At 54.0% G+C, this 18,868-nt stretch overlaps 1 protein-coding gene across 1 annotated transcript in view; it reads left to right on the top strand.

Moving 5' to 3' along the window:
- TCERG1L (transcription elongation regulator 1 like) overlaps positions 1 to 18,868 on the top strand; it is a 99,036-nt gene that overhangs the window by 54,886 nt on the left and 25,282 nt on the right. Inside the window, exon 5 of the mRNA XM_023762660.1 lies at positions 15,569 to 15,660. Coding sequence (XP_023618428.1) covers positions 15,569 to 15,660 — 92 coding nt within the window. The remainder of the gene's footprint in view (positions 1 to 15,568; positions 15,661 to 18,868) is intronic.

Raw genomic sequence — 18,868 nt, 5'->3', positions numbered from 1 at the left:
CCAGGGCCGGGGATTGAACCTGCGACCCTTCAGTCCACAGGCCGACGATCTAACCACTGAGCCACAGGCTCAGGCTGCTGTTGGGTCTTCGTGAGCGTATATGACTGTGTGTCAGGTCCAGGAACAGACTCAGACCCACGGGCAGCCCTGGCGATGAGGCAGGCCCTTCGCATTGGGTGAAGGGGTTCGTGGGGGAACGGAGTGGAGGAAACAGGGAAGCCGCCTGGCGGGGCAACATGAAGGTGTATCCGTACCACACACCTTCGCCGGGACAGAGTCCGGATGGACGTGCGGAAACTACACCCTGGAACTTCTAGAGCCAATCGTGGCAGGACTGTGAGGTGCTCTGCAGTGAGGTGGCTTTTATCTGACACAACAACACAAACCCAGAAGCCTCCAAAGAACAGAACAGTCAGTTTGCCCCCTTACAAATAAAAACCTGGGGCACGAAGCCATGATCACCACACAAGTCAGAAGGACAGCAGGGCTTTGCTGGTCTGTCCCAGCCCAGAGAGTCTGCGCACCTGCCAGGCGGAGACAGCGCCCCCGGGAGGGACGCGGGTGGAGGCAGGAATGAAAGTCCCTGAAGAGGAGAGACAGCACAGGGGTCTCTTCAACACGGGGGAGGAGGTCAGAGACCGTCATACTGATTGCCTGTCGCCATCGGAAGTTCCACGGGGCCGGATGTCACCTCTTTGGTTTCCTCATCCTCCCCACACCACCCCCACCCCCACCCCCGGCCAGGAACAGTGCCTGGCACATAGTAGGTTCTAATAAACATTTGCTGAATGGAGGCACCCACAGCTGTGCAGCCTCCAACCCAGCCACTCCCCGGTGGGATTCACCCTCACGTGGACTCCCCGGGCTGCTCATGGCCACAAGAACTGTAATAGGAAATGACTAGAACGACCTTTGTGTCCACCCATGGGGTCGGTGCAAATGCTGGCCACCCTGCAATGGATATTGTTAAAAAGGATGATGCGTGCTTTACTAACCTGGCTCCCAAAGATATATCACTAGATTTCGGGCAAAGGTGCGCCCTAGCTGGTTTGGCTCAGTGGATAGAGCGTTGGCTCGTAGACGGAAAGGTCCTGGGTTCAGTTCCGCTCAAGAGCATGTACCTCAGTTGCAGACTCCTCCATGGCCTAGGCCCTGGTCGGGGCTCGTGCAGGAGGCAACCAATCGATGTGTTTCTCTCACATCGATATTTCTTTCTGTCTTTCCCTCTCTCTCCCACTCTCCCTAAAAATCAATGGAAAAATATCCCCGAGTGCGGATTAAAAAAAAAAGTACAAAGCAAGTATTTATGAAGATATGTTTGTGTACAGAAAAAAATAGAAAGCATGTGTACTCATCTTTGTCTGAGAATGCATGATTATCGAAGGCAGCTCACCCGGGAGCGTGGGAACATTCATTCATTCTAAGGAGAGATGCACGTCTGGATTTAGGAGTGCAGGCAGACGGTTCACGCATTTACTTGAAATTTGAATAATTAACAGTGGATGCACCACCTGCTAAAATTTACATTGATTGGAAAGGACACGCACAGAGCCACGTCCCGTGTGTGTGTAACTCGCACATGCAGAACATCCAGAGTCAAAACCATTGAAACGTGTGTGAAGTATCTCTGGAATTTTCTGTGATGATTGTCCTGAATCGATGTAAATTACATGCACATTATGGAGCACAGAAGTCACCGGAATAGAGAGATGGGGCTTTGTTTCCGCGGTGCTAATTAGATGCCGGCTGCGTGGAGGGAAACTGTGCATGTCTTTGCTGTTTGGTTCGGAAGCTCATTTGTCTCCGACGCGGCCTGTGTTTCCCGAGTGGGTGAAGCGGCTGTGCAGGCGGCAGGAAACTTGTTTCCTTGTGAAAGTTCGGAACCCATTTCCCAGTTGCTCTGCGTGAAGCGGGCCAGGCCCCTCGTTTCCACGATGTCCCCTCCTGTCAGAGGGGCTTGGAGTCCCACTATTTCAACTCATAAACTTGCCCATTGATATGACGACTTGCATCGGAAACAGCCAGGGAGCTTCACAAGCGTTCAGAGCTCTTACCTAAGGCCACCGATGAACCTTCCGGATGGCCACGCCCTGCATCTTTTTGTCAGAAGTCCCGTGCTCCCGGCACTGACCCCGCCTGAGGCTGGTGATGGCGGTGTCTGCCTGGCTCCTGCTGGGCGTGTGCTGGGGACAGAGCGGAGGAGAGGCCGCCTTTCAGGACAGCGAGAGCATCCGAGGTGCAGAGCATCGTGTAACTCCCTTCCACAGGGGGCCCTGCCATCAGGCGGGCGGCACGCCTGGGCAGGTGCGGTGACATTGGGGACCTGGAGGGAGGCCGCGTGGAGCACCTGGTGGCATTCTTTCTCTTCTCACCTGTCCACCCCGAGTTCCCCGGACACAGTGCTCTCAGGGGCAGCTGTAGGGCCTGAAAGACAGCTCCGCAGGAGGACCAGTGGCCCAAACCTCGCCACGTAGGGCAGTTTTGTGTTTGAGGGACAGTGGAGGGAGCTGGCTGGAAGCTGGGAAGCTCAAGACCTAAGCGGGCACAGCAGACAGCACTGCCCACCAAGGCAGATGCTCTCAGCCTTCGGGTTCCCATCAGTTCAGGACAGAGCGGCTCCGTCCTGCATGAGGCCATGGGGTTGAATGCCAGCAGAGCGAGCGCCAGGTGGAGTGCTCTCGGAGGCCTCTTGGATCTCCCTCGTTGAGTCCTGGGCAAGGGAGAGTCCAGCACAGGGCAGGGTTCGTTTGGACGTAGCCCGAGGTCAGGTAGGCCTAGTAAATAGCTGCTCCTCACTCATCACTCTTTTCTTCATCAGACCCTCCTGCACCGGGAGCTGGGGTGGGGTGGAGTGATAGTGAACTTGACCAATGACCCTTGCCATCACTGAGGCCACTGTCTTTGGTATCTTGAGCCTCTGCTCTCTATTCGGCTTTTGGCCTGTGCCTCTCTGTTATCCTTGGGGCCGGGGTGTGTGCTCAGGTGGACTTGCTGAGTCATAAGGGTCAGAGCTGTGCGTAGGCCCCGGGGGAGGGCGTGGGCAGGAAGGGGAGGACCCTCAGGGGTAAAGGGCAGCTGACCACGGGGTGGCAGTGTGTGGTAGGGGTCAGATGGCAAGTGGCTGCACCCTCGGATGAGGTCTCATCCCCAGCTTCTGACTCGGCAAAGCTTCTCCCCCACCCCCCATATTAGTTTAACAGTACCTGATTAGTCTAGTCTGACAGCCGTCTGTGGGGGAAGCAGACACCTCGCTTTATCCCTGGGAGGTTGCTGAGAAAAGCGAAAACCAACCAAGGAGCAGAACCGAAGGTGAGGTGAGTGCAGTGCCCAGGGCAGAGTCCCAGGTGGGATCTAGAACCTTTCATGCCGTAGCCCTTCCACCTGTCCAACCAGATGCCCAAAGATGAGTGTCTTCAAGGACAGGTGACCACGTTCAGTGCTCAGCTGTCCTCATCCTTCCGTAGGAAGATCGGGTTTTCTTTTTCTTCCTGGAACTTTCTAGATCGACATCCCTGCAGAGCCTCTGGAGACAGATTGTACTGAGGTGGGCGGCCTCCCAGCTACAGAGGGCCTGGCTCTGGAGTGGGAACCCCACCGAGGCCGCAGCTCTTGCCGAGCGTGTGTCCAGTGTCGTGTTTATTTGCCATTCGGTTCTCTGTGGTTTGATGGCTCTGCACGTGGGAGGGGCCGATTGACAGGCCTACGGCTGTCTTCCAGTGGGTGGCTGATCATCCATTGATGTGCACATTTAGCCAGTCATCCAACATTTATTAAGCATCTATTTTGTGTCAATCACACAGTTGGTTTAGAGCAGATTTAAAGATGAGAAGCGTGGCGTCTGCTCTGAGGGAGCTCGCAGACACATAATGAGTCATTAGATGTGTCGTGCTGGAGTGGAAATATGCATAACGCGCTGTGGAGCCCAGGAGGACAGTGAGGGCCGCACTCCGTAGTGCTGGGGGCGGGCTTGCAGAGGGCGGGGCGCTGGCCTGCTTCCAGGCGGGAGGGACTGTGGGCAGTCAGGGACGCAGATACCGGGAACTAGAAACGTCCAGTGCAGAGGTAGGGGGATGGAAAAGCCCACAGCTCAGCCCAGCCAGGTGCAGAGAGGACTGTCATCCAGGTTGATTACAGCCCAAGGGGTCAGTGGGTCCCCACTGAGCACCATGGCCGGGTAGGCACACAGCATACAAAATGCTGAAGACTCGGTTCCTGCCTTTCAGGAGTTTATCTTCCAAGGAGGAGGGATGCGTCAGCCAGGAATGTAGGGCAATCCTTGCAGCGAGGAGGAGCAGACAGAGTGGAGGGCAGAGCAAGGACAGCGTAGAGAGCCATGGACAGCGCCCCAGAGAGCAGAGGTCCGAGCTCAGTTCGGGGGAGCGGTGGGGAAGTTACTCCAGCCAGTGGTTCTCAACCTTCCTAATGCTGCGACCCTTTAATACAGTTCCTCATGCTGTGGTGATCCCCAACCATAAAATTATTTTCGTTGCTACTTCATAACTGTAATTTTGCTATTGTTATGAATCATAATGTAATATCTGATATGCAGGGTGTATTTTCATTATTTGGGACCCACAGGTTGAGAACCGCTGCTCCAGATGGAGCAAAGTGCTAAAAGCTGCACCCCGGGCTTGCTCTGGGGAGGGGTCCCGGCAGTGGAGAATTCTGGGACAAGATATCGTGGGGGAAGGAAGGGGGTGAGACTTCTAACCTGCAGAGGGTGAGGTGCCACTGAAGGCCACGGGGGTCCAAGGTCGTTGCACAATGGAAGTGTGGGTTTAGGACCGGAAATTTCAGACTTTAGTTGGCCCAGGTGTTCCCCGCCCCGATGAAACTGCCCGGGGGGGGGGGGGGGGGAGGACAATCTCAGACAAGAACCTTCATTTGAGTTATTTCCGAAGTAAAGGGTCTCTTTTTACCAGATGCTTTTTGATGAGTGTAGGCTTGGCTTTTAAATTTTTAATGCCTTTTAAAGGAAGTAGTCATGAAAAATGCAGGTTCCTTGGAAAATTCCTAGTGTGCTCTCAGCCTGCGCACGCCCCCACCCTGGGTAGCAGTGAGCAGAGCAAACAGAACTCAGATGGGCCGGGTCTCCTCCTCCCCAGCCTTCAACAAGAGGCACCTGCCCTTGCCATGAAACTCCGCATTTGTGTGCACAGCGGGCCAGCGTCTCCTCGCCTCGCAGAGGGGTTGCTCTGCCAGGTGAGGGGTGGCTTCCCCGATGCCATGCAGAATGGGCTCGCGGGCTGAGGCGACGCATCCACGCCCGGCGCGCGCACAGCTCTGCTCTTCCTCCCGGCACGCAGAGCCGCCATCCCAAGCCTGTGTTTGTTCAAGGTTATGTTTGCCTTGAACTAATTAAAGCCATTTGTATCAAATGACTGGAATAACTTCCCCTTTGGAAATAAAAAAAATAACTGAAAGAAGCTGCTTAAAAAAAAGAAGAAAAAGTCCCAGTTAATTTCAGCAACTGAGAGACAAACCCTGCACCATTAGTTCTGTGGCAGGAAATGTGGAAGTAAGCCAGCCAGGTGAGGTCTGCATTCCCATGTGGATCAGCCTGCAGAAGGCAGGGCCACTCCGCCCGGGCCCTCGGAGAACAGCGGCCGCCTGTGCTGGGCGGCGGGGAGGCCTCAAAGGCGCTGTGGGCCAGCGTGCACTTCTGTGTTCGGGCAGACACGTCAGTCATGCGAATGGGTTAGGGTAGGACGCATTGATCACTAATCGTGATTCATATCTATTTTAAAATAGATGTTTATTCCTCTTGAATGAGACACCCCCTGAGGCCCTCCTGGTGCCAGGCCCGAAGACACTGAGCGAGGCTCCCGGCAGCCTGCGGACTTGACACCGACATACCCTTCATGGGTGCTTTCCTCTCTTCCGTGCAGCAACAATGCAGGCGCATTTTGTAAGAGGCGTGTGCACTCACACGGGAGACTCGGGGACCCGTGAAGGGTCTAGACCAGTGGTTCTCAACCTTCTGGCCCTTTAAGTACAGTTCCTCATGTTGTGACCCAACCATAAAATTATTTTCGTTGCTACTTCATAACTGTCATGTTGCTACTGTTATGAATCGTCATGTAAATATCTGATATGCAGGATGGTCTTAGGCGACCCCTGTGAAAGGGTCGTTCGACCACCAAAGGGGTCACGACCCACAGGTTGAGAACCGCTGGTCTAGAGTATTCAGTAGGGCGGTTTGGTGTAAAACAGGAAGGAGACACACACACGTGTACAGATGCGCTTAGATTCACTGCTGCGTCCGATGGATTGAGGGATTGATGAGCGACGAAGCCGTGGGAGCAATGGATGGTCTTTCCCAAAGTGTTTGAAGGAAACTGCCCGTGTTCCCCATGAAATTGTCAGGAAAGAATAAATGCAACCGCAGCTCTTCAGAAGACCCAGCTGGATGAGCGGCCGTGCTGGACAGGAAGAGTTGGCCCTGGGGCCGCGTTGGGGGGGGGGGGGGGAGGGTCTCCTTCTGGGCTGGGCCCTCTCCGCTCGCTCAACCACAGGCTCACCCTGCGTAGTGGGTGAGGCTGGTTGAGGATGTTTATGCCCCAGTAACTGCCGGAATCCTGTCCCATGAGCACCTCCACGGCAGACACTGTGTGCGGCACTGTATGCCTCGTGTCGGTCCGCAGCCCAATCTCCCCTGTGGCAGTGGACTGAATGTTTGTTCCCTACCCCTCGAGTTCCCAGTGGGGTGATCCTCGGAGATGGGGCCTTTGGGAGGTGATTAGGGTTAGATGAGGTCATGAGGGTGGGGCCCCTGTGATGGGATTAGTGTCCTAAGAGGAGACACCTGAGAGCTCTCCCCATCTGCCATGTGGAGGCACAGCGAGAAGCTGGTGCCTGCACCACAGAAATGGAGCTCTCACCGGAATCCCACAGTGCCAACACCTTGATTTTGGGGCATCCAGCCTCCAGAGCTGTGAGGGATAGATGCCTGTTGTTTAAGCCGCCCGTTCCATGGCATTTTGTGGTGGCAGCCAAGGTGCCATATTTCTCTCATTCTGTTGGGAAAATGGAAACTCAGAGGGTAAGCGATTGCTCCCTTGCTTCAAGGTAGTGTGTGGCAGAGCTGGGTGGATTCCCAGGCCTGATTCCCAAGCTCCCCTCTGTGCTGAGCTCGACACTCCTCTGGTCCCTGAGAGAGAGGGGGCGACTGTCTCACCCTCCCTGATGCCTGACCCTCCCAGGCCAGGTCTCTGACCGAACCCCACAGCAGCTCCCTCCTCCCAGGCTGTGGCTCCACGGTGGAGGAGGTCCCAGCCCGTCCAGAGAACTGGAGAGTCCGTCTCCAGCACGTGGACCAGGGACGGCGTAGAGCAGTGATGGCGAACCTTTTGAGCTCGGCGGGTCAGCATTTTGAAAAACCCTAACTTAACTCTGGCGCCGTGTCACATATAGAAATTTTTGATATTTGCAACCATAGTAAAACAAAGACTTATATATTTTTGATATTTATTTTATATATTTAAATGCCATTTAACAAAGAAAAATCAACAAAAAAATGAGTTCGTGTGTCACCTCTGACACACGTGTCACCTCTGACACGCGTGTCATAGGTTCACCATCACTGGCGTAGAGCCTCCAGACTGGGGGTGCTGGCCCTGTTCCACGGCGGGCAGCGTGTGTGTGAGCAAGCGGGTGCCTGAGCCCTGACGTTCCCTGTCCTGGGAATGTGCCGGACCCAGAGGCCCAGCGTAAGGCTCCCCTTCAAGGCATCGCGCATAACACGCACACTCAATGGTCGCGATCCCTGTTCCAGAACTCAGCCCTCACAAACCTCACTTTTACATGATAGTTGCTTTAATATTGAATCCCCCTTTTTTCTTTTACAGAAATGTTCCTCTTCTGATAAAATTGAATCATGTAATTTAGAACAGAATATATGTAATCATGCGTTTCTCGTCCATGTATCAGTGAAGGTTATATAAAAAGGTACTTGGAGAAGGGTTGAAATCCGAAGCTCTGACTACTCACGCTGAGGTAGCTCAGGTATTAAGTGCGATATCTGAGGCCGCAGCACTTAATTTTAGCGTCGTCACAATGTGCCTAAGAATAGCACAGCCCCTCCTGAGTCCCTTTCTTCCCTGAAAGAATAGTAACAGCAGAAAGCGGCCTTGAAAACCGTCTTCAGTGTGAAAATAAGATACAGTCGTTTTGACTGTATGTAAAAACACTGCATAATATGCTACATATATTATGGATGACATTATTTACAGCTAAATTTCATATTTCGTTGTCCTTACATTTTTTCAGCTTCCACTGCTCCTGGCAATGTACAAACGGGGTGGTGGGGGGAAGCGGGGTGACGGTTCTAACTGAGCCCGGCCTGACCTTGGCTCCCCTGCTGGTCCCATCTTCCCTCACTGGCCCGGGCACCTGGGGGTCAGAGTTGGGTCACAGATGACTCAGCTCTGGGACTTGGCGCTTGTAACTCCTCATCTCCATATGACATCCCTACCCCCTGGTCCCAATCCCTTCCCATCTTTGGGGTCTCCCTTTAATGTCACTGTCCCAGAGTCTCTGTCACCATGGGTACGAGTCACCTGCCCAGCTGCAGAGGGCCTCACCTGGGTGCCCCTGGCCACAGGGTTGGTGAGCCACTCACTGCCGGCCAGACACAGCTCACAGGCCGAGCTGAGAGCAGGGCACATATTTTTGGCCAAAAGATGAAGTGACAGTTATAACCCTTTGTCTTCCAGAAGGACTGATGTTGCCAGGCAAGAGGCAGACAGCTCTCTGTGGTGGGACCAGAGTGGTTGCCGGGGAACTCAGGGTGTCTGCTCCCCAACCACACAGGGGGCCCTCCTGCGATTAGTGCCGTGAAAGAGCTGTAGGCTGCCCGCGGCTGTTCCTAGTATGTCCAAGGCTCTACTCACTTGTTATAGATTATAGATTATAGATTATAGATTATAGATTATAGATGATTATAGAGTATAGAGTATAGATTAGCAAAATCTTCATTAACCTCAAAATAAAAATAAAAAACCTGTGATCCTTGCTTAACTTGGGTTTGAAGGTGGTCGTGTTGGAGGGCGGGACTCCGCCTGAACTTCCCAGGGTCATGAGGCTGGGCTGGCTCTGCCACACCGGCTGCCGTAGAGGCTGGAGGAGCCGAGGTGACCGCAGGGGCCCCGGGGGAGGGTGCTCTGCGGGGCACATTCTTTGGACCTCTGTTTAGTGTATTTTCAAGTGGAAAGAAAGGTTTGAACACCTACTTAAATGTTACAACTTTTGACGTTTTGGTATTTATAACTCAGGCCAGCCCCACCTCTGAGCATGGCTTGGCTTCTCACCGTGACCCCGGAAAAGGGACCAGACAGGTTCTCCACCACGGTCACCGCAGGTGCAGCTCCTGCCCAGGTGGCCGGCACCCCAGCTGGCCGGCTCTGACAGTGGTCTGCTCGCCCCTGCCCTTCAGCACAGACTTGCTTCTTCTCCCCGAAGGGAGGGCAGGGGGTGTTCACAGGAGCCCCCCAGAACCCCCATGCTGTGACATTGACTCTGGTCAGCAGAGGCTGCACGGCTGGGCTGACGTCCGCACAAGAGGGAGCCAGGAGCCCCTCGGTGGTGACATAGCAGATCATGTCCCCACAGGGCGAGCACACCTGAATCGCTGAGCACTTGAGTCAGGGAGAGGTTAGCGGGCTCTGGGGAGGCGCCTGCTCCTCAGGAAACAGTTCCTGGAGGCTGGTTCTGTTCAGCCCGAGGGACAGCCAGCCGGTGTGGACGCGGTGGTCGACCCGGAACATAGAGACCGAGGAGGCCGGGCTCAGGGTGGGTCTGAGGACCTGGGGAACCGAGGTGGGCGGGAGGCCTGTCCTGTGCCATGGGCCTCCCAGGGCCCCACAGTGTGACCAGGTGACAGGGGCTGTGGAGACTGCAGGCTCCTGAGGGTGAAGGTCTCCAGGCCAGTCTCCAAGTGAAGGCTCGCACCCCGAGAGCAGGGGTCCTGTGCCTGTTATGCCCAGATTTCAAGACCCCCCAAAGATCCACCAGGGAGCGCCGGGTCCAATGCAAAAGCATAGAGCCTTTATTCAAGCTAGCTTGGTCCCTCTGCCTCCATTACCGACGCAGAGGCTAGATGCGAGAGAGCCTGGAGTCTCGAAAGAACAAAGATTTTATAGGGCTTGGGGTTGGGGGGGTGAGGGCTCACTCGGACCACTGATTTGGCCGATTCCAATTGGTTGAGTGAGGGCCGGGGGCTAATGACACAAGGGCAGGGTGCAATTAGGGTCTGGTTACACAAAAACGGGGTGGCTAGCATACTTTTGGCCTTGAGTTTGTTTTCCCTTGCATTCCCATTGGCTGAGATAAGGGCAGGCTGAGTAACTGATACATTCTATGGCTTTTTCTTGGAGGAGGAGTTAGGGACACAGCTATCAGTCCCGTTCTGTCCTTTCATGCTGAGAGGGTGAGGAGCCGCCTCTGGAGGAAGGCCGGGGCGTACGCGCAGCCACGACGGCTCTCTCCAGCCCGGGGACCAGCTGTGATGCTCGTGATCACACTGCCCACGCCCAGCTGGTGGGGACGAGGGACGCTCAGCGACAGGCCTGCGTCAGCCTTCCCCAACAGCACTCCGAGGCCTCTCGCCATCGGCTCGCTCATTCCTCGGAGCTGCTGAGAGGTCGTTCAGGCCGCGGTCTTGCTTTGCATCCATAATCCTGCTCAAGTAAGACAGGTGGCCGCGCCCCCCGGAGACCCCTGGGCTCTGAGGCAGAGTTCTCAGGGGCCAAAGGCAGATTCGTGTGCGTGCACCCACCAGGGTCTGCACCTGCTGGGATCTGCACCTCGGGGCCTTAGGGCCTCGAGCTTTGCTGTTTCCACTCCAACAACTCTAGGCCCCTGTGGAGGCAGCAGTTTGTTAAAGCTCCGAGGAGAACCCGGGGAAGATGAAAAGCCTGGGGGTGAGAGAGGGGAGACTTCATAACTGTTGCACTGAAGAGGCTGGGAGATAAAAGGCAGCTCACCAGGTCGATTGCTAGAAGGAAAATAGTGGAGACAGACCTCGTTCAAGACCCAGCGAAGCGGCAGTGGGAGAGCACAGTCAGACTCCGGCGGGGACAGGAGGTGTGCAGGCTGGCGTCCCCGGGAACTCTGTCCCTGCTGCGGGGCTGCCACCTCTGTGGCCGTGACAGACCAGGCACAGCCCTCCCCCGCCCCTGCACGCCCGGGAGGGGTTCGTGCCCGCGGAGCAGGAGACAAGAACGTGCCGTTGGTGGCAGAGGAGGGAGGCGGACCCCCGATCAGGGAACCATACACTTTGGGGCAGTTTCCATCCCCGTCTCAAAGCAGCCTGGAATGCAGAGGTTTTTACTATAACAGACGACTTATTTTTATGTCACCTTTAGAAAGTCGCAATGCTGACATTTTGCTTGTTTGTGTTTTGCATACATGCATCAGCTCCTCTTCGGTTCTGACTAAACAGTGGATTTAGAGGAATCCATTTATCTATCACCTGTAATCGCTACAAACCCATCATCATAATAATGGTCTTGTCTTTGTGCGCGTGTACGGGAGGCGGGTGCAGATGGAGGGTCCCTGAGCCCCTGGTGTCTGCTTCCATCACAGCCGGCAGCAGGGCCCGGTGTGCGCCCCCGGCAGCCCAGGATCCCTCCTCTCAGCCCCCAAGCCCTGTGCTCCCAGCTGGACTGGACAGTGACCATGTCCAAGGACAGGGGGCCTGGGCTCTGTGCTGGGCTCCCCTCACTGAGCTGCAGCCAGGCCCCCCTAGCACCCGGTCAATCCCAGCCCCGGCCCCCCCAGGCTTCTCTGGGGCTGGCTGTGTCTCTCTCGCCTCCGTTGGCACCTGGGCCAGCAGCTTGTGCGATTTCCCCTCGGGCAGCGTGAAGGCCGGGCTCCGGCCGCTTTCCCCAGGACCCCGTCCCCTCAGTGTTTCCGCTCCTGCGGAGGAGGCAGGCTCTGAAAATCAATGCATTCTTCAAGCCTCATTGAGAGCCGCAGACAGTGGGCCTGAGTGTGTCATCTCTATTATCTCAAACATAAATTGCATTTTTCCCTTATTATCACGATTCTCAAAGGAGCCCAGTGCTGCTTAAATGGACAAATAATCGTAGCCCTCCCTGGAGGCTCGCTTGTCACCTGGAACACAGCGCACCTCGTCTCTTTTCCTTTTGTGTGAGCGAGGAGGTTGCCCTGCTGGCTGCAGAAATGATTTTCAGGTGGCGCTTGCGGGCAGACGCTGGACTAAAATGCCGCCCATTCTTCTCCTTACGGCAGCGGTTCTCAACCTGTGGGTCGCGACCCCTTTGGCGGTCGAACAACCCTTTCACAGGGGTCGCCTAAGACCATCCTGCATGTCAGATATTTACATTACGATTCATAACAGTAGCAACATGACAGTTATGAAGTAGCAACGAAAATAATTTTATGGTTGGGTCACAACATGAGGAACTGTACTTAAAGGGCCAGAAGGCTGAGAACCACTGCCTTACGGCATCTCTGTAGGTGGGTGGTTTGTTATGTGTTCTTGGAGGTGAGAACATCTACCCACAGAAATGGGGCCCCTGGATTGTGGCCGACAGGAAATGGGCCCCAGTGGCTCCGGGCTTGTCCCCTGACTCCCCCACATCCTACCTGGGCTCTCCAAGAACAGAGGTCACCGGAGAGTCATCTGTCCCCAGCACGGGTCCCCGACAATGACCTGTTTGCTGAGCTCGTCCCAGGGGGCCTTCCATTGGCTGTGGGCCGAGGCCAGGTGCACAGATGTCGCTGTGGATTTTCTTCGTAAACCCTTCCCGGAAAGGCCAGTGGTCTGCCACAACCAGGAACTCCTCATCCCACTGGCTCCTCCGAGCTACGGCGCCTCCAGGGCATGTGGTTCGGATCATGTGTGGGCCGGGGGTCCTCTCGGTCTAAGGGGAGGCTTCCCACAAATTCTTCGGAGAAGGTTGGTTCCAAAGGGACAGTCCGTCAGAGGTCGCTTAGCTTTTCAGAACAGGAGTAGTGAATCCTCTGTCCTGCCTACTCCTTGGGCTACTCCGTGTCCTTGAGTTGGGAATGAGCCCCCTTCCCCAGCAGGATCTAGAGGAAGCGTGTTCTCACCGGCCCTCCTAGGCCACTGTGTTTGTCTTGTGTTGCTTTGGGGTGTACGCCAGGCAGTTCCCGGCGTCCTGTGGACTTATGGAATCCCAGAATGGGAAGGGACTTAGGAAATTATTTCATAGATGAGGAAGCTGAGACCGGGAGATGTCAATATTATTGAATTAAAATTAGGTTGAATTTCAGAATCACTCTTCGAATTAGGAGATGCTGATATATTTCTCAGGTCTTGTTTTCTTTTCTTTTTTTTTTTTTAAATATATACTTATTGATTTCAGAGAGGGAGAGATAGAAACATCAGCCATGAGAGAGAAACATCACTGACCGGCTGCCTCCTGCACACCCCACACTGGGGATGGAGCCGGCAACCTGGGCACGTGCTCTGACTGGGAATCGAACTGTGACAGCCAGTGAGCCACACCAGCCGGGCATCTTTTTGACAAGTTAGACCATTTCGACTTGTCTGCAATAGTTCTTTGTTTCAGTAATTTTTAAAAAGCCATTTTTTAAAAATGTTTAAACACATCCTAATGCTTTATTCAATGTGGGTCTTCTTCACCACGGCCAGGGCACACAACCACTCCTGGCCCGTCCCCTCCTGTCGCGTCCACGCTGCCCTTGATCTGGGGCCTGACCCCAGGGGATGGCAGGTGCCTTTGCGTCTTCATTTCTGAGACTCTCAGAGAGCAGGTGCCTTCGATCTGGACCCCTGACCAAGAGGCGACAGGCTGGAGACCTGGCCGTGGAGTCTGGACTCGGGCAAGCCCGCCGCATTCTTCTCTTACGGGAACGAGGTGGATGAATTGCTGAGCCTCGAGAGTGTGCAAAGCTACGTCTTGCCCCAGAGAAGGAGCCCAGCTTTTCTGTCCCCACTTTTCAAGGGGATAAGGTCCTGCCACTGTCACCCCCCCCCCCCCCAAGGGCTCCTCTCCTGCGCTGCCCTTGGGCCAGCCTTGCCAGGTCCTGATGCGTTTTGAGGGAAGAAGCTGATCGCTCCCCACAAACACCTCAGGCTGTTCTGGCTCCCCGTGAGCAGGCAATACATACTCGACAGGTGATCTACATAGAGATTTCCTGTCTGGGCCCCGTTCCCTCCCAGACTTCCAGGCGACCTTCCCTGTCTGCCTTCCCCAAGGCCAGTCGTGATCAGACCTTTGGCATGGCCGGGCCCGAGGTGTGCCTCTTGGTCGTGGCCACAGCTGCTCAGGATTCTGGGGCCGGTGCCGCCTCTGTGTGAGGACATGGTCTGTTTGCCATCAGCCTGAGCTCCGGGCCCCTTAACAGCCTGACCCGCCAGCTGGCTGCTGGGGAGAGCCCGCGGGGTCTTCAGAGTGACAGCTAGTGGGCAGCAAGCCTCGCTGTGGTCGCAACGTTGCTGTCCACCCATCTCTCATGTGACAGACGAGGGGGCCCGTCGGCTCTGTGTGCTTCGGCCTTTCCAGAGGCAGCAGCCCCGTGGGGACCGGACATCGGTCCAGGTCCAGAGCTGTCCCTTCTGTGCTGCCTGCAGCCACGAGGGTTCCCGGCACAGACGCCTCCAGAGGCATGATGCTCAGGCCCCATGTGGGGTCCAGCCTACGTGGTCCCTTCCTGCAACCTCCTCCCCAGAATGGGGGTCAGAGGAGGCCAGAGTGGCCGTGTCTTGAGGAAAATGGGGTGCAGGTGGGATGGGCTCTTTGGCCCTTCCCCCCTCTCTGCCCTCCAAGTGCAGATGCCTGAGTTGGAGGGGACTTCAAGGCAACTTCCCGCCACTTCCGTGTGTGCGTGTGCATTTGCAGAGGAACACACGTGTGTAAAGGGATGCCGCTGTCTTCATGTCGTCCTACCGCCGGCCTTCCTGGACTTCCTGGGCTGGACAGAGGCTTCGCAGGGTCCTGGCCTGCAGGGCCATGAGGCGCCTCAGGGCTCTCGGTGGCTGTGGCTGTGAGGTGGGCGGGAGGTTGATGGTTTGGGCTCCTCTCCTAATTCTTGGTATGAACAGTGGTTAATCCCCGACGTCGCTCATGGCACCTCTCTCCCACTCACAAAAGCTTAAGGTCTCTGTAGACGTTTTAGAACAAGGTGAAACTGAAATTGTTTTATGTTCAGAATCCAGTTTTTTTGACGTTTCCCCTTCTGTCTCCCAAACTACTCTTGGAAGTGCAGGGTTGTCTGGTCCATGGCGAAGCCAGCGGCCACGTTAGTGATGGGCAGACAGGAGTGGTGGCCACGAGCCGTGGAAGCCTAAGAAACCTGGTCCCCCATCAGCCTCCTGTCCTTGTCAGGGAGCCCGTGTCCCCTCCACCCGTAGCCCACGTGGCCTGGTCGTGAGGTGTGGCCGACAGCGTTGGGGGTGGGGCTGCGAGCAGGCACAGACGGGGTCACCAGAGGAGCTGGGCCTCGTTGGAGGGACTTGCCACGAGACCACCGTCCAGGCCACATGTTGCCCTTGTTTAGTTTTCTCCAAACGGACGTGACCAAGGGGATTCTAATGACGACTGTTTTGGTCCAACAGAGAAAAGCAGGGACCGGGTCCGCACGCCCCGCCCTCCTGCCCTGATGCTGCGAGCGGAGAGGAAGAGCCCGGCCAGGGACGAAGGGCATAAGGTCAGTCTCGGGACATGAAATCCTGGTGGGGGGGGGGGGGACGCGGGCGGTCTGGGCTGCACACCCTTCCCACTGGCTTTCCCACGTGGGGATGTGCACGGATGCTTGGCCAGTCCCTGTGCAGGAAGGTCACACCCAGAAAGAAATTGCAGCGGACGCCCGGGAAGGATACGGTGTGGGAGAGGCTGGGGAGAGCAGAGCTCGCTCGGTGTGACCCTTGCTCCCGTGTCGTTGTCCCCACATTTCACGGGGAAGCTTGTGCACGCAGAGCGGCCAGGCTACGGCAGGCACCCCTCGGGCAAGGCGTGTCAGTGTTTGGCAGTGACTTTTCAAGAAAACCCAATACACCTTTGTTTTTTAACACGTTCTGGTCTTAGACCTTCTCTTTGCCCGATTGCCAAAGGCAGTTTAAGGACCAACCATGAATGCATGGGGCACGTTGCTGTCTCCTGAAGAACCCCAGAGATCCGCTGTCTTGGCTGCATTGGAAAATCACAGTTGGGGCTTATTTTGTCCGGATCTGTCAGATGGGCCGAGGCCCCTGGTCCGCCCAGTGCATCCTTCACACTCCCTCTCACTCGGCTCTGCTCGGCGGTCTCTGCCTCGGGCCTGTGGCGGCTCCGTTCCCTGGTTTTCCTGTCAGCGCGGCAGTCCAGGCACCACCGCGGTGTCCACGGCCTCCTGCCCATCTCAGCGCCCAGCAACTGGTGTGAACGGATCCCGGATGTTAGTGCAAATGAACGTTTTGTTCCTCGGTGGAGGGTTTCGCTCTGAGAGAGCCGAGCTGTTCCAGGGTGACATTTATTAATCAGTCTTTCTAGGGCCTTAACTACTTTCTTTATCACTTTGCTCTGCGTGTCTAATTCACTTTTATTACCTCAGCGTGGAAGGGGAGCTTTATGCCTTGATTAGCCATTTTTTATCACCAACAGGAAGCCATCACCTGCGCGGGCCTCGGGACGAGCGAGGGCCTCGGCGATTAGCGGCTCCCAGTCCCAGCGCCGCCGAATTTAAGTGTCCGCCCCTCACAAATCACGGCCCACCATCCTTCCCCGAGTAATTAGCGGGATCGTCTACTACGCCGCAGCCCCTCATTGGGTTGCGCCTGTTCAATTAGCCCCATAATGAAACTTTCCCCTCGTTTTTCTAATTGGATTAGTAATATAAACTCCGGTCTTAATGTATTTTTCAATGCAACCCTTTCAGAATATTCCCCGTCCTGTGAGTTATTCTTCTCGGCCTCGTTCGATCACAGGAAGCAAAGGCAGTTTCTTCTACCCCGAAGTTCCAAGAGAGATCGCTCTGAAGCTTACAAACCGAGGGGCAACCATATACGTTACAAGTCATTTCCGTAGGGTAGTTACTTGTCGCAAAGAACGGAGGGGCGTGGGGAGACCCAGGACAACACCGAGGCGCGTGTGTGAATGAACGACCCCTCCTTCCTGGGTTGAATCGTCTGTCAGTTAGCAGACGCCCCGCCCTGTGTGCCCGTCCGGAGACCACACAGGGACGCTCCCGGGTGAACGTTTCCACCCCAGGGGGGCTCGTCCTTCCTCTCGGCCATTTGGTCCGGATGACATGAGCCCTCTCGGTCCTCAGCTCACGGGTGGACGGTGTCCACGGGCCGCAGCCTCCCTCTGTCGTCCACGTTGGACAGAGCACGGTTGGTGTACGTGTTGGAGATTTATCTCACCGTATAGACACGTGGGGTTTCCTTTTTCTTTTTTAAAATATATTTTTATTGGTTTCAGAGAGGAAGGGGGAGGGAGAGAAACATCGATCAGAGAAAGTGAGCACCACCCTGAGGGAATTATGCACACTACCCATGTGGAGATCCTAATATCAGCCAAGTCCCCAATAGCAGATAAAATAAGACTCACCCAGAATGAGAACAGAAACACCACCAAACTACCAAGAGGAAGTTGTACACGGAGACCATGCCTTCTTTCATCTTTGTCTTTGCCCCACACTAGAGGAAGTAGAACCTGCTCCTCAACCCCATCTCCTCTGTAGGGGGAGGAGAGAAAATTAGTTTTGGGTCAAGTTCAAGTTTTAAGTTTCAAAATGACTAAGATTAATTCTTTGTTGTTAGCTTTATTGAGGAATAATTGATATACAATAAGCTGCACTTATTAGAGTAAACTTTAATATATATGAGAAATCACCAAAATCATTATCCATCACTTGCAACAAATGGCAAAATTTTTCTCATGTTCTTTTGTGAAGCTCTTTTTTGTCTGTCTTCTTACATCATACTTGTTGTATGTGGGTGTCCATTGTGGGTGTCAATAGTTCATTCCTTTTTATTGCTGAGTTGTATTTCTTTGTTTGGATATTCTGTAATTTGTTTATCTATTCACCTGTTGATAGACAATTATACTGTTTTCAGTGTAGTACATCTCAAAAAAGCTGCTATGATTATTTGCATACCAATATTTTATAAATATACTTTCATTTCTTATGAGAAATGAAATGGATGGATTATATGGAAGATGTATGATGAACTGAATTAGAAATGGCCAAAGTGTTTCCCAACATGATTGCATCATTAAATATCCTCACCATCATTGCATGAGAATTCTAGTTCTTCCATGTTCTTGACAATAGTTGAGCTTTTCAATTATAGTCTTTCTAAAAGCTCATGGTTATATTTGTTGTGATTTTTGTTTTCATTTTCTTAATGACTAAGGAGGTTGAGCATCTTTTTATGTGTTTGTTTGCCATTTGTATGTTTTTGGTGAAGTGTTCAAATATTTGTCATTTTTTATTATTGAGTTCTAAAATTCATTATATATTCTGAACACAAGCATTTTAGTCAAATATATTATTTAAAAACTAGAGGCCTGATGCACAAAAATCATGCAAGAGTAGGCCTTCCTTCCCCCAGCTGCCGGCACCAGCTTCCCTTGCAGCCCAGCTTCATCCAGAAAGTCGTCTGGAAGGACGTCTGGTCTAATTAGCATATTACGCTTTTATTATTATAGATATTTTCCACAAGTCTGTGGCTTGTCTATTTACTTTCTTAACATTGCCTTTTAAAAATAGAAGTTTTAAGTGAGATCATATGGTATTTGTCTTTCAGTGACAGGCTTATTTCACTTAGCATAATAATCTCCAGGTCCATCCATGCTGACTTATATGTGAAATCTAATTAAAAAAAAATGTACAGGAAAAATAGAACCAGAGGTATAGATACATGGAACAGAGT

The sequence above is a fragment of the Myotis lucifugus genome, unplaced genomic scaffold, assembly GCF_000147115.1.
Source record: "Myotis lucifugus unplaced genomic scaffold, Myoluc2.0 scaffold_255, whole genome shotgun sequence".
Lineage (NCBI taxonomy): Eukaryota > Metazoa > Chordata > Mammalia > Chiroptera > Vespertilionidae > Myotis > Myotis lucifugus.
Note: the sequence above shows the minus strand (reverse complement) of the source record. Positions and strands in the feature narration are given on the sequence as shown.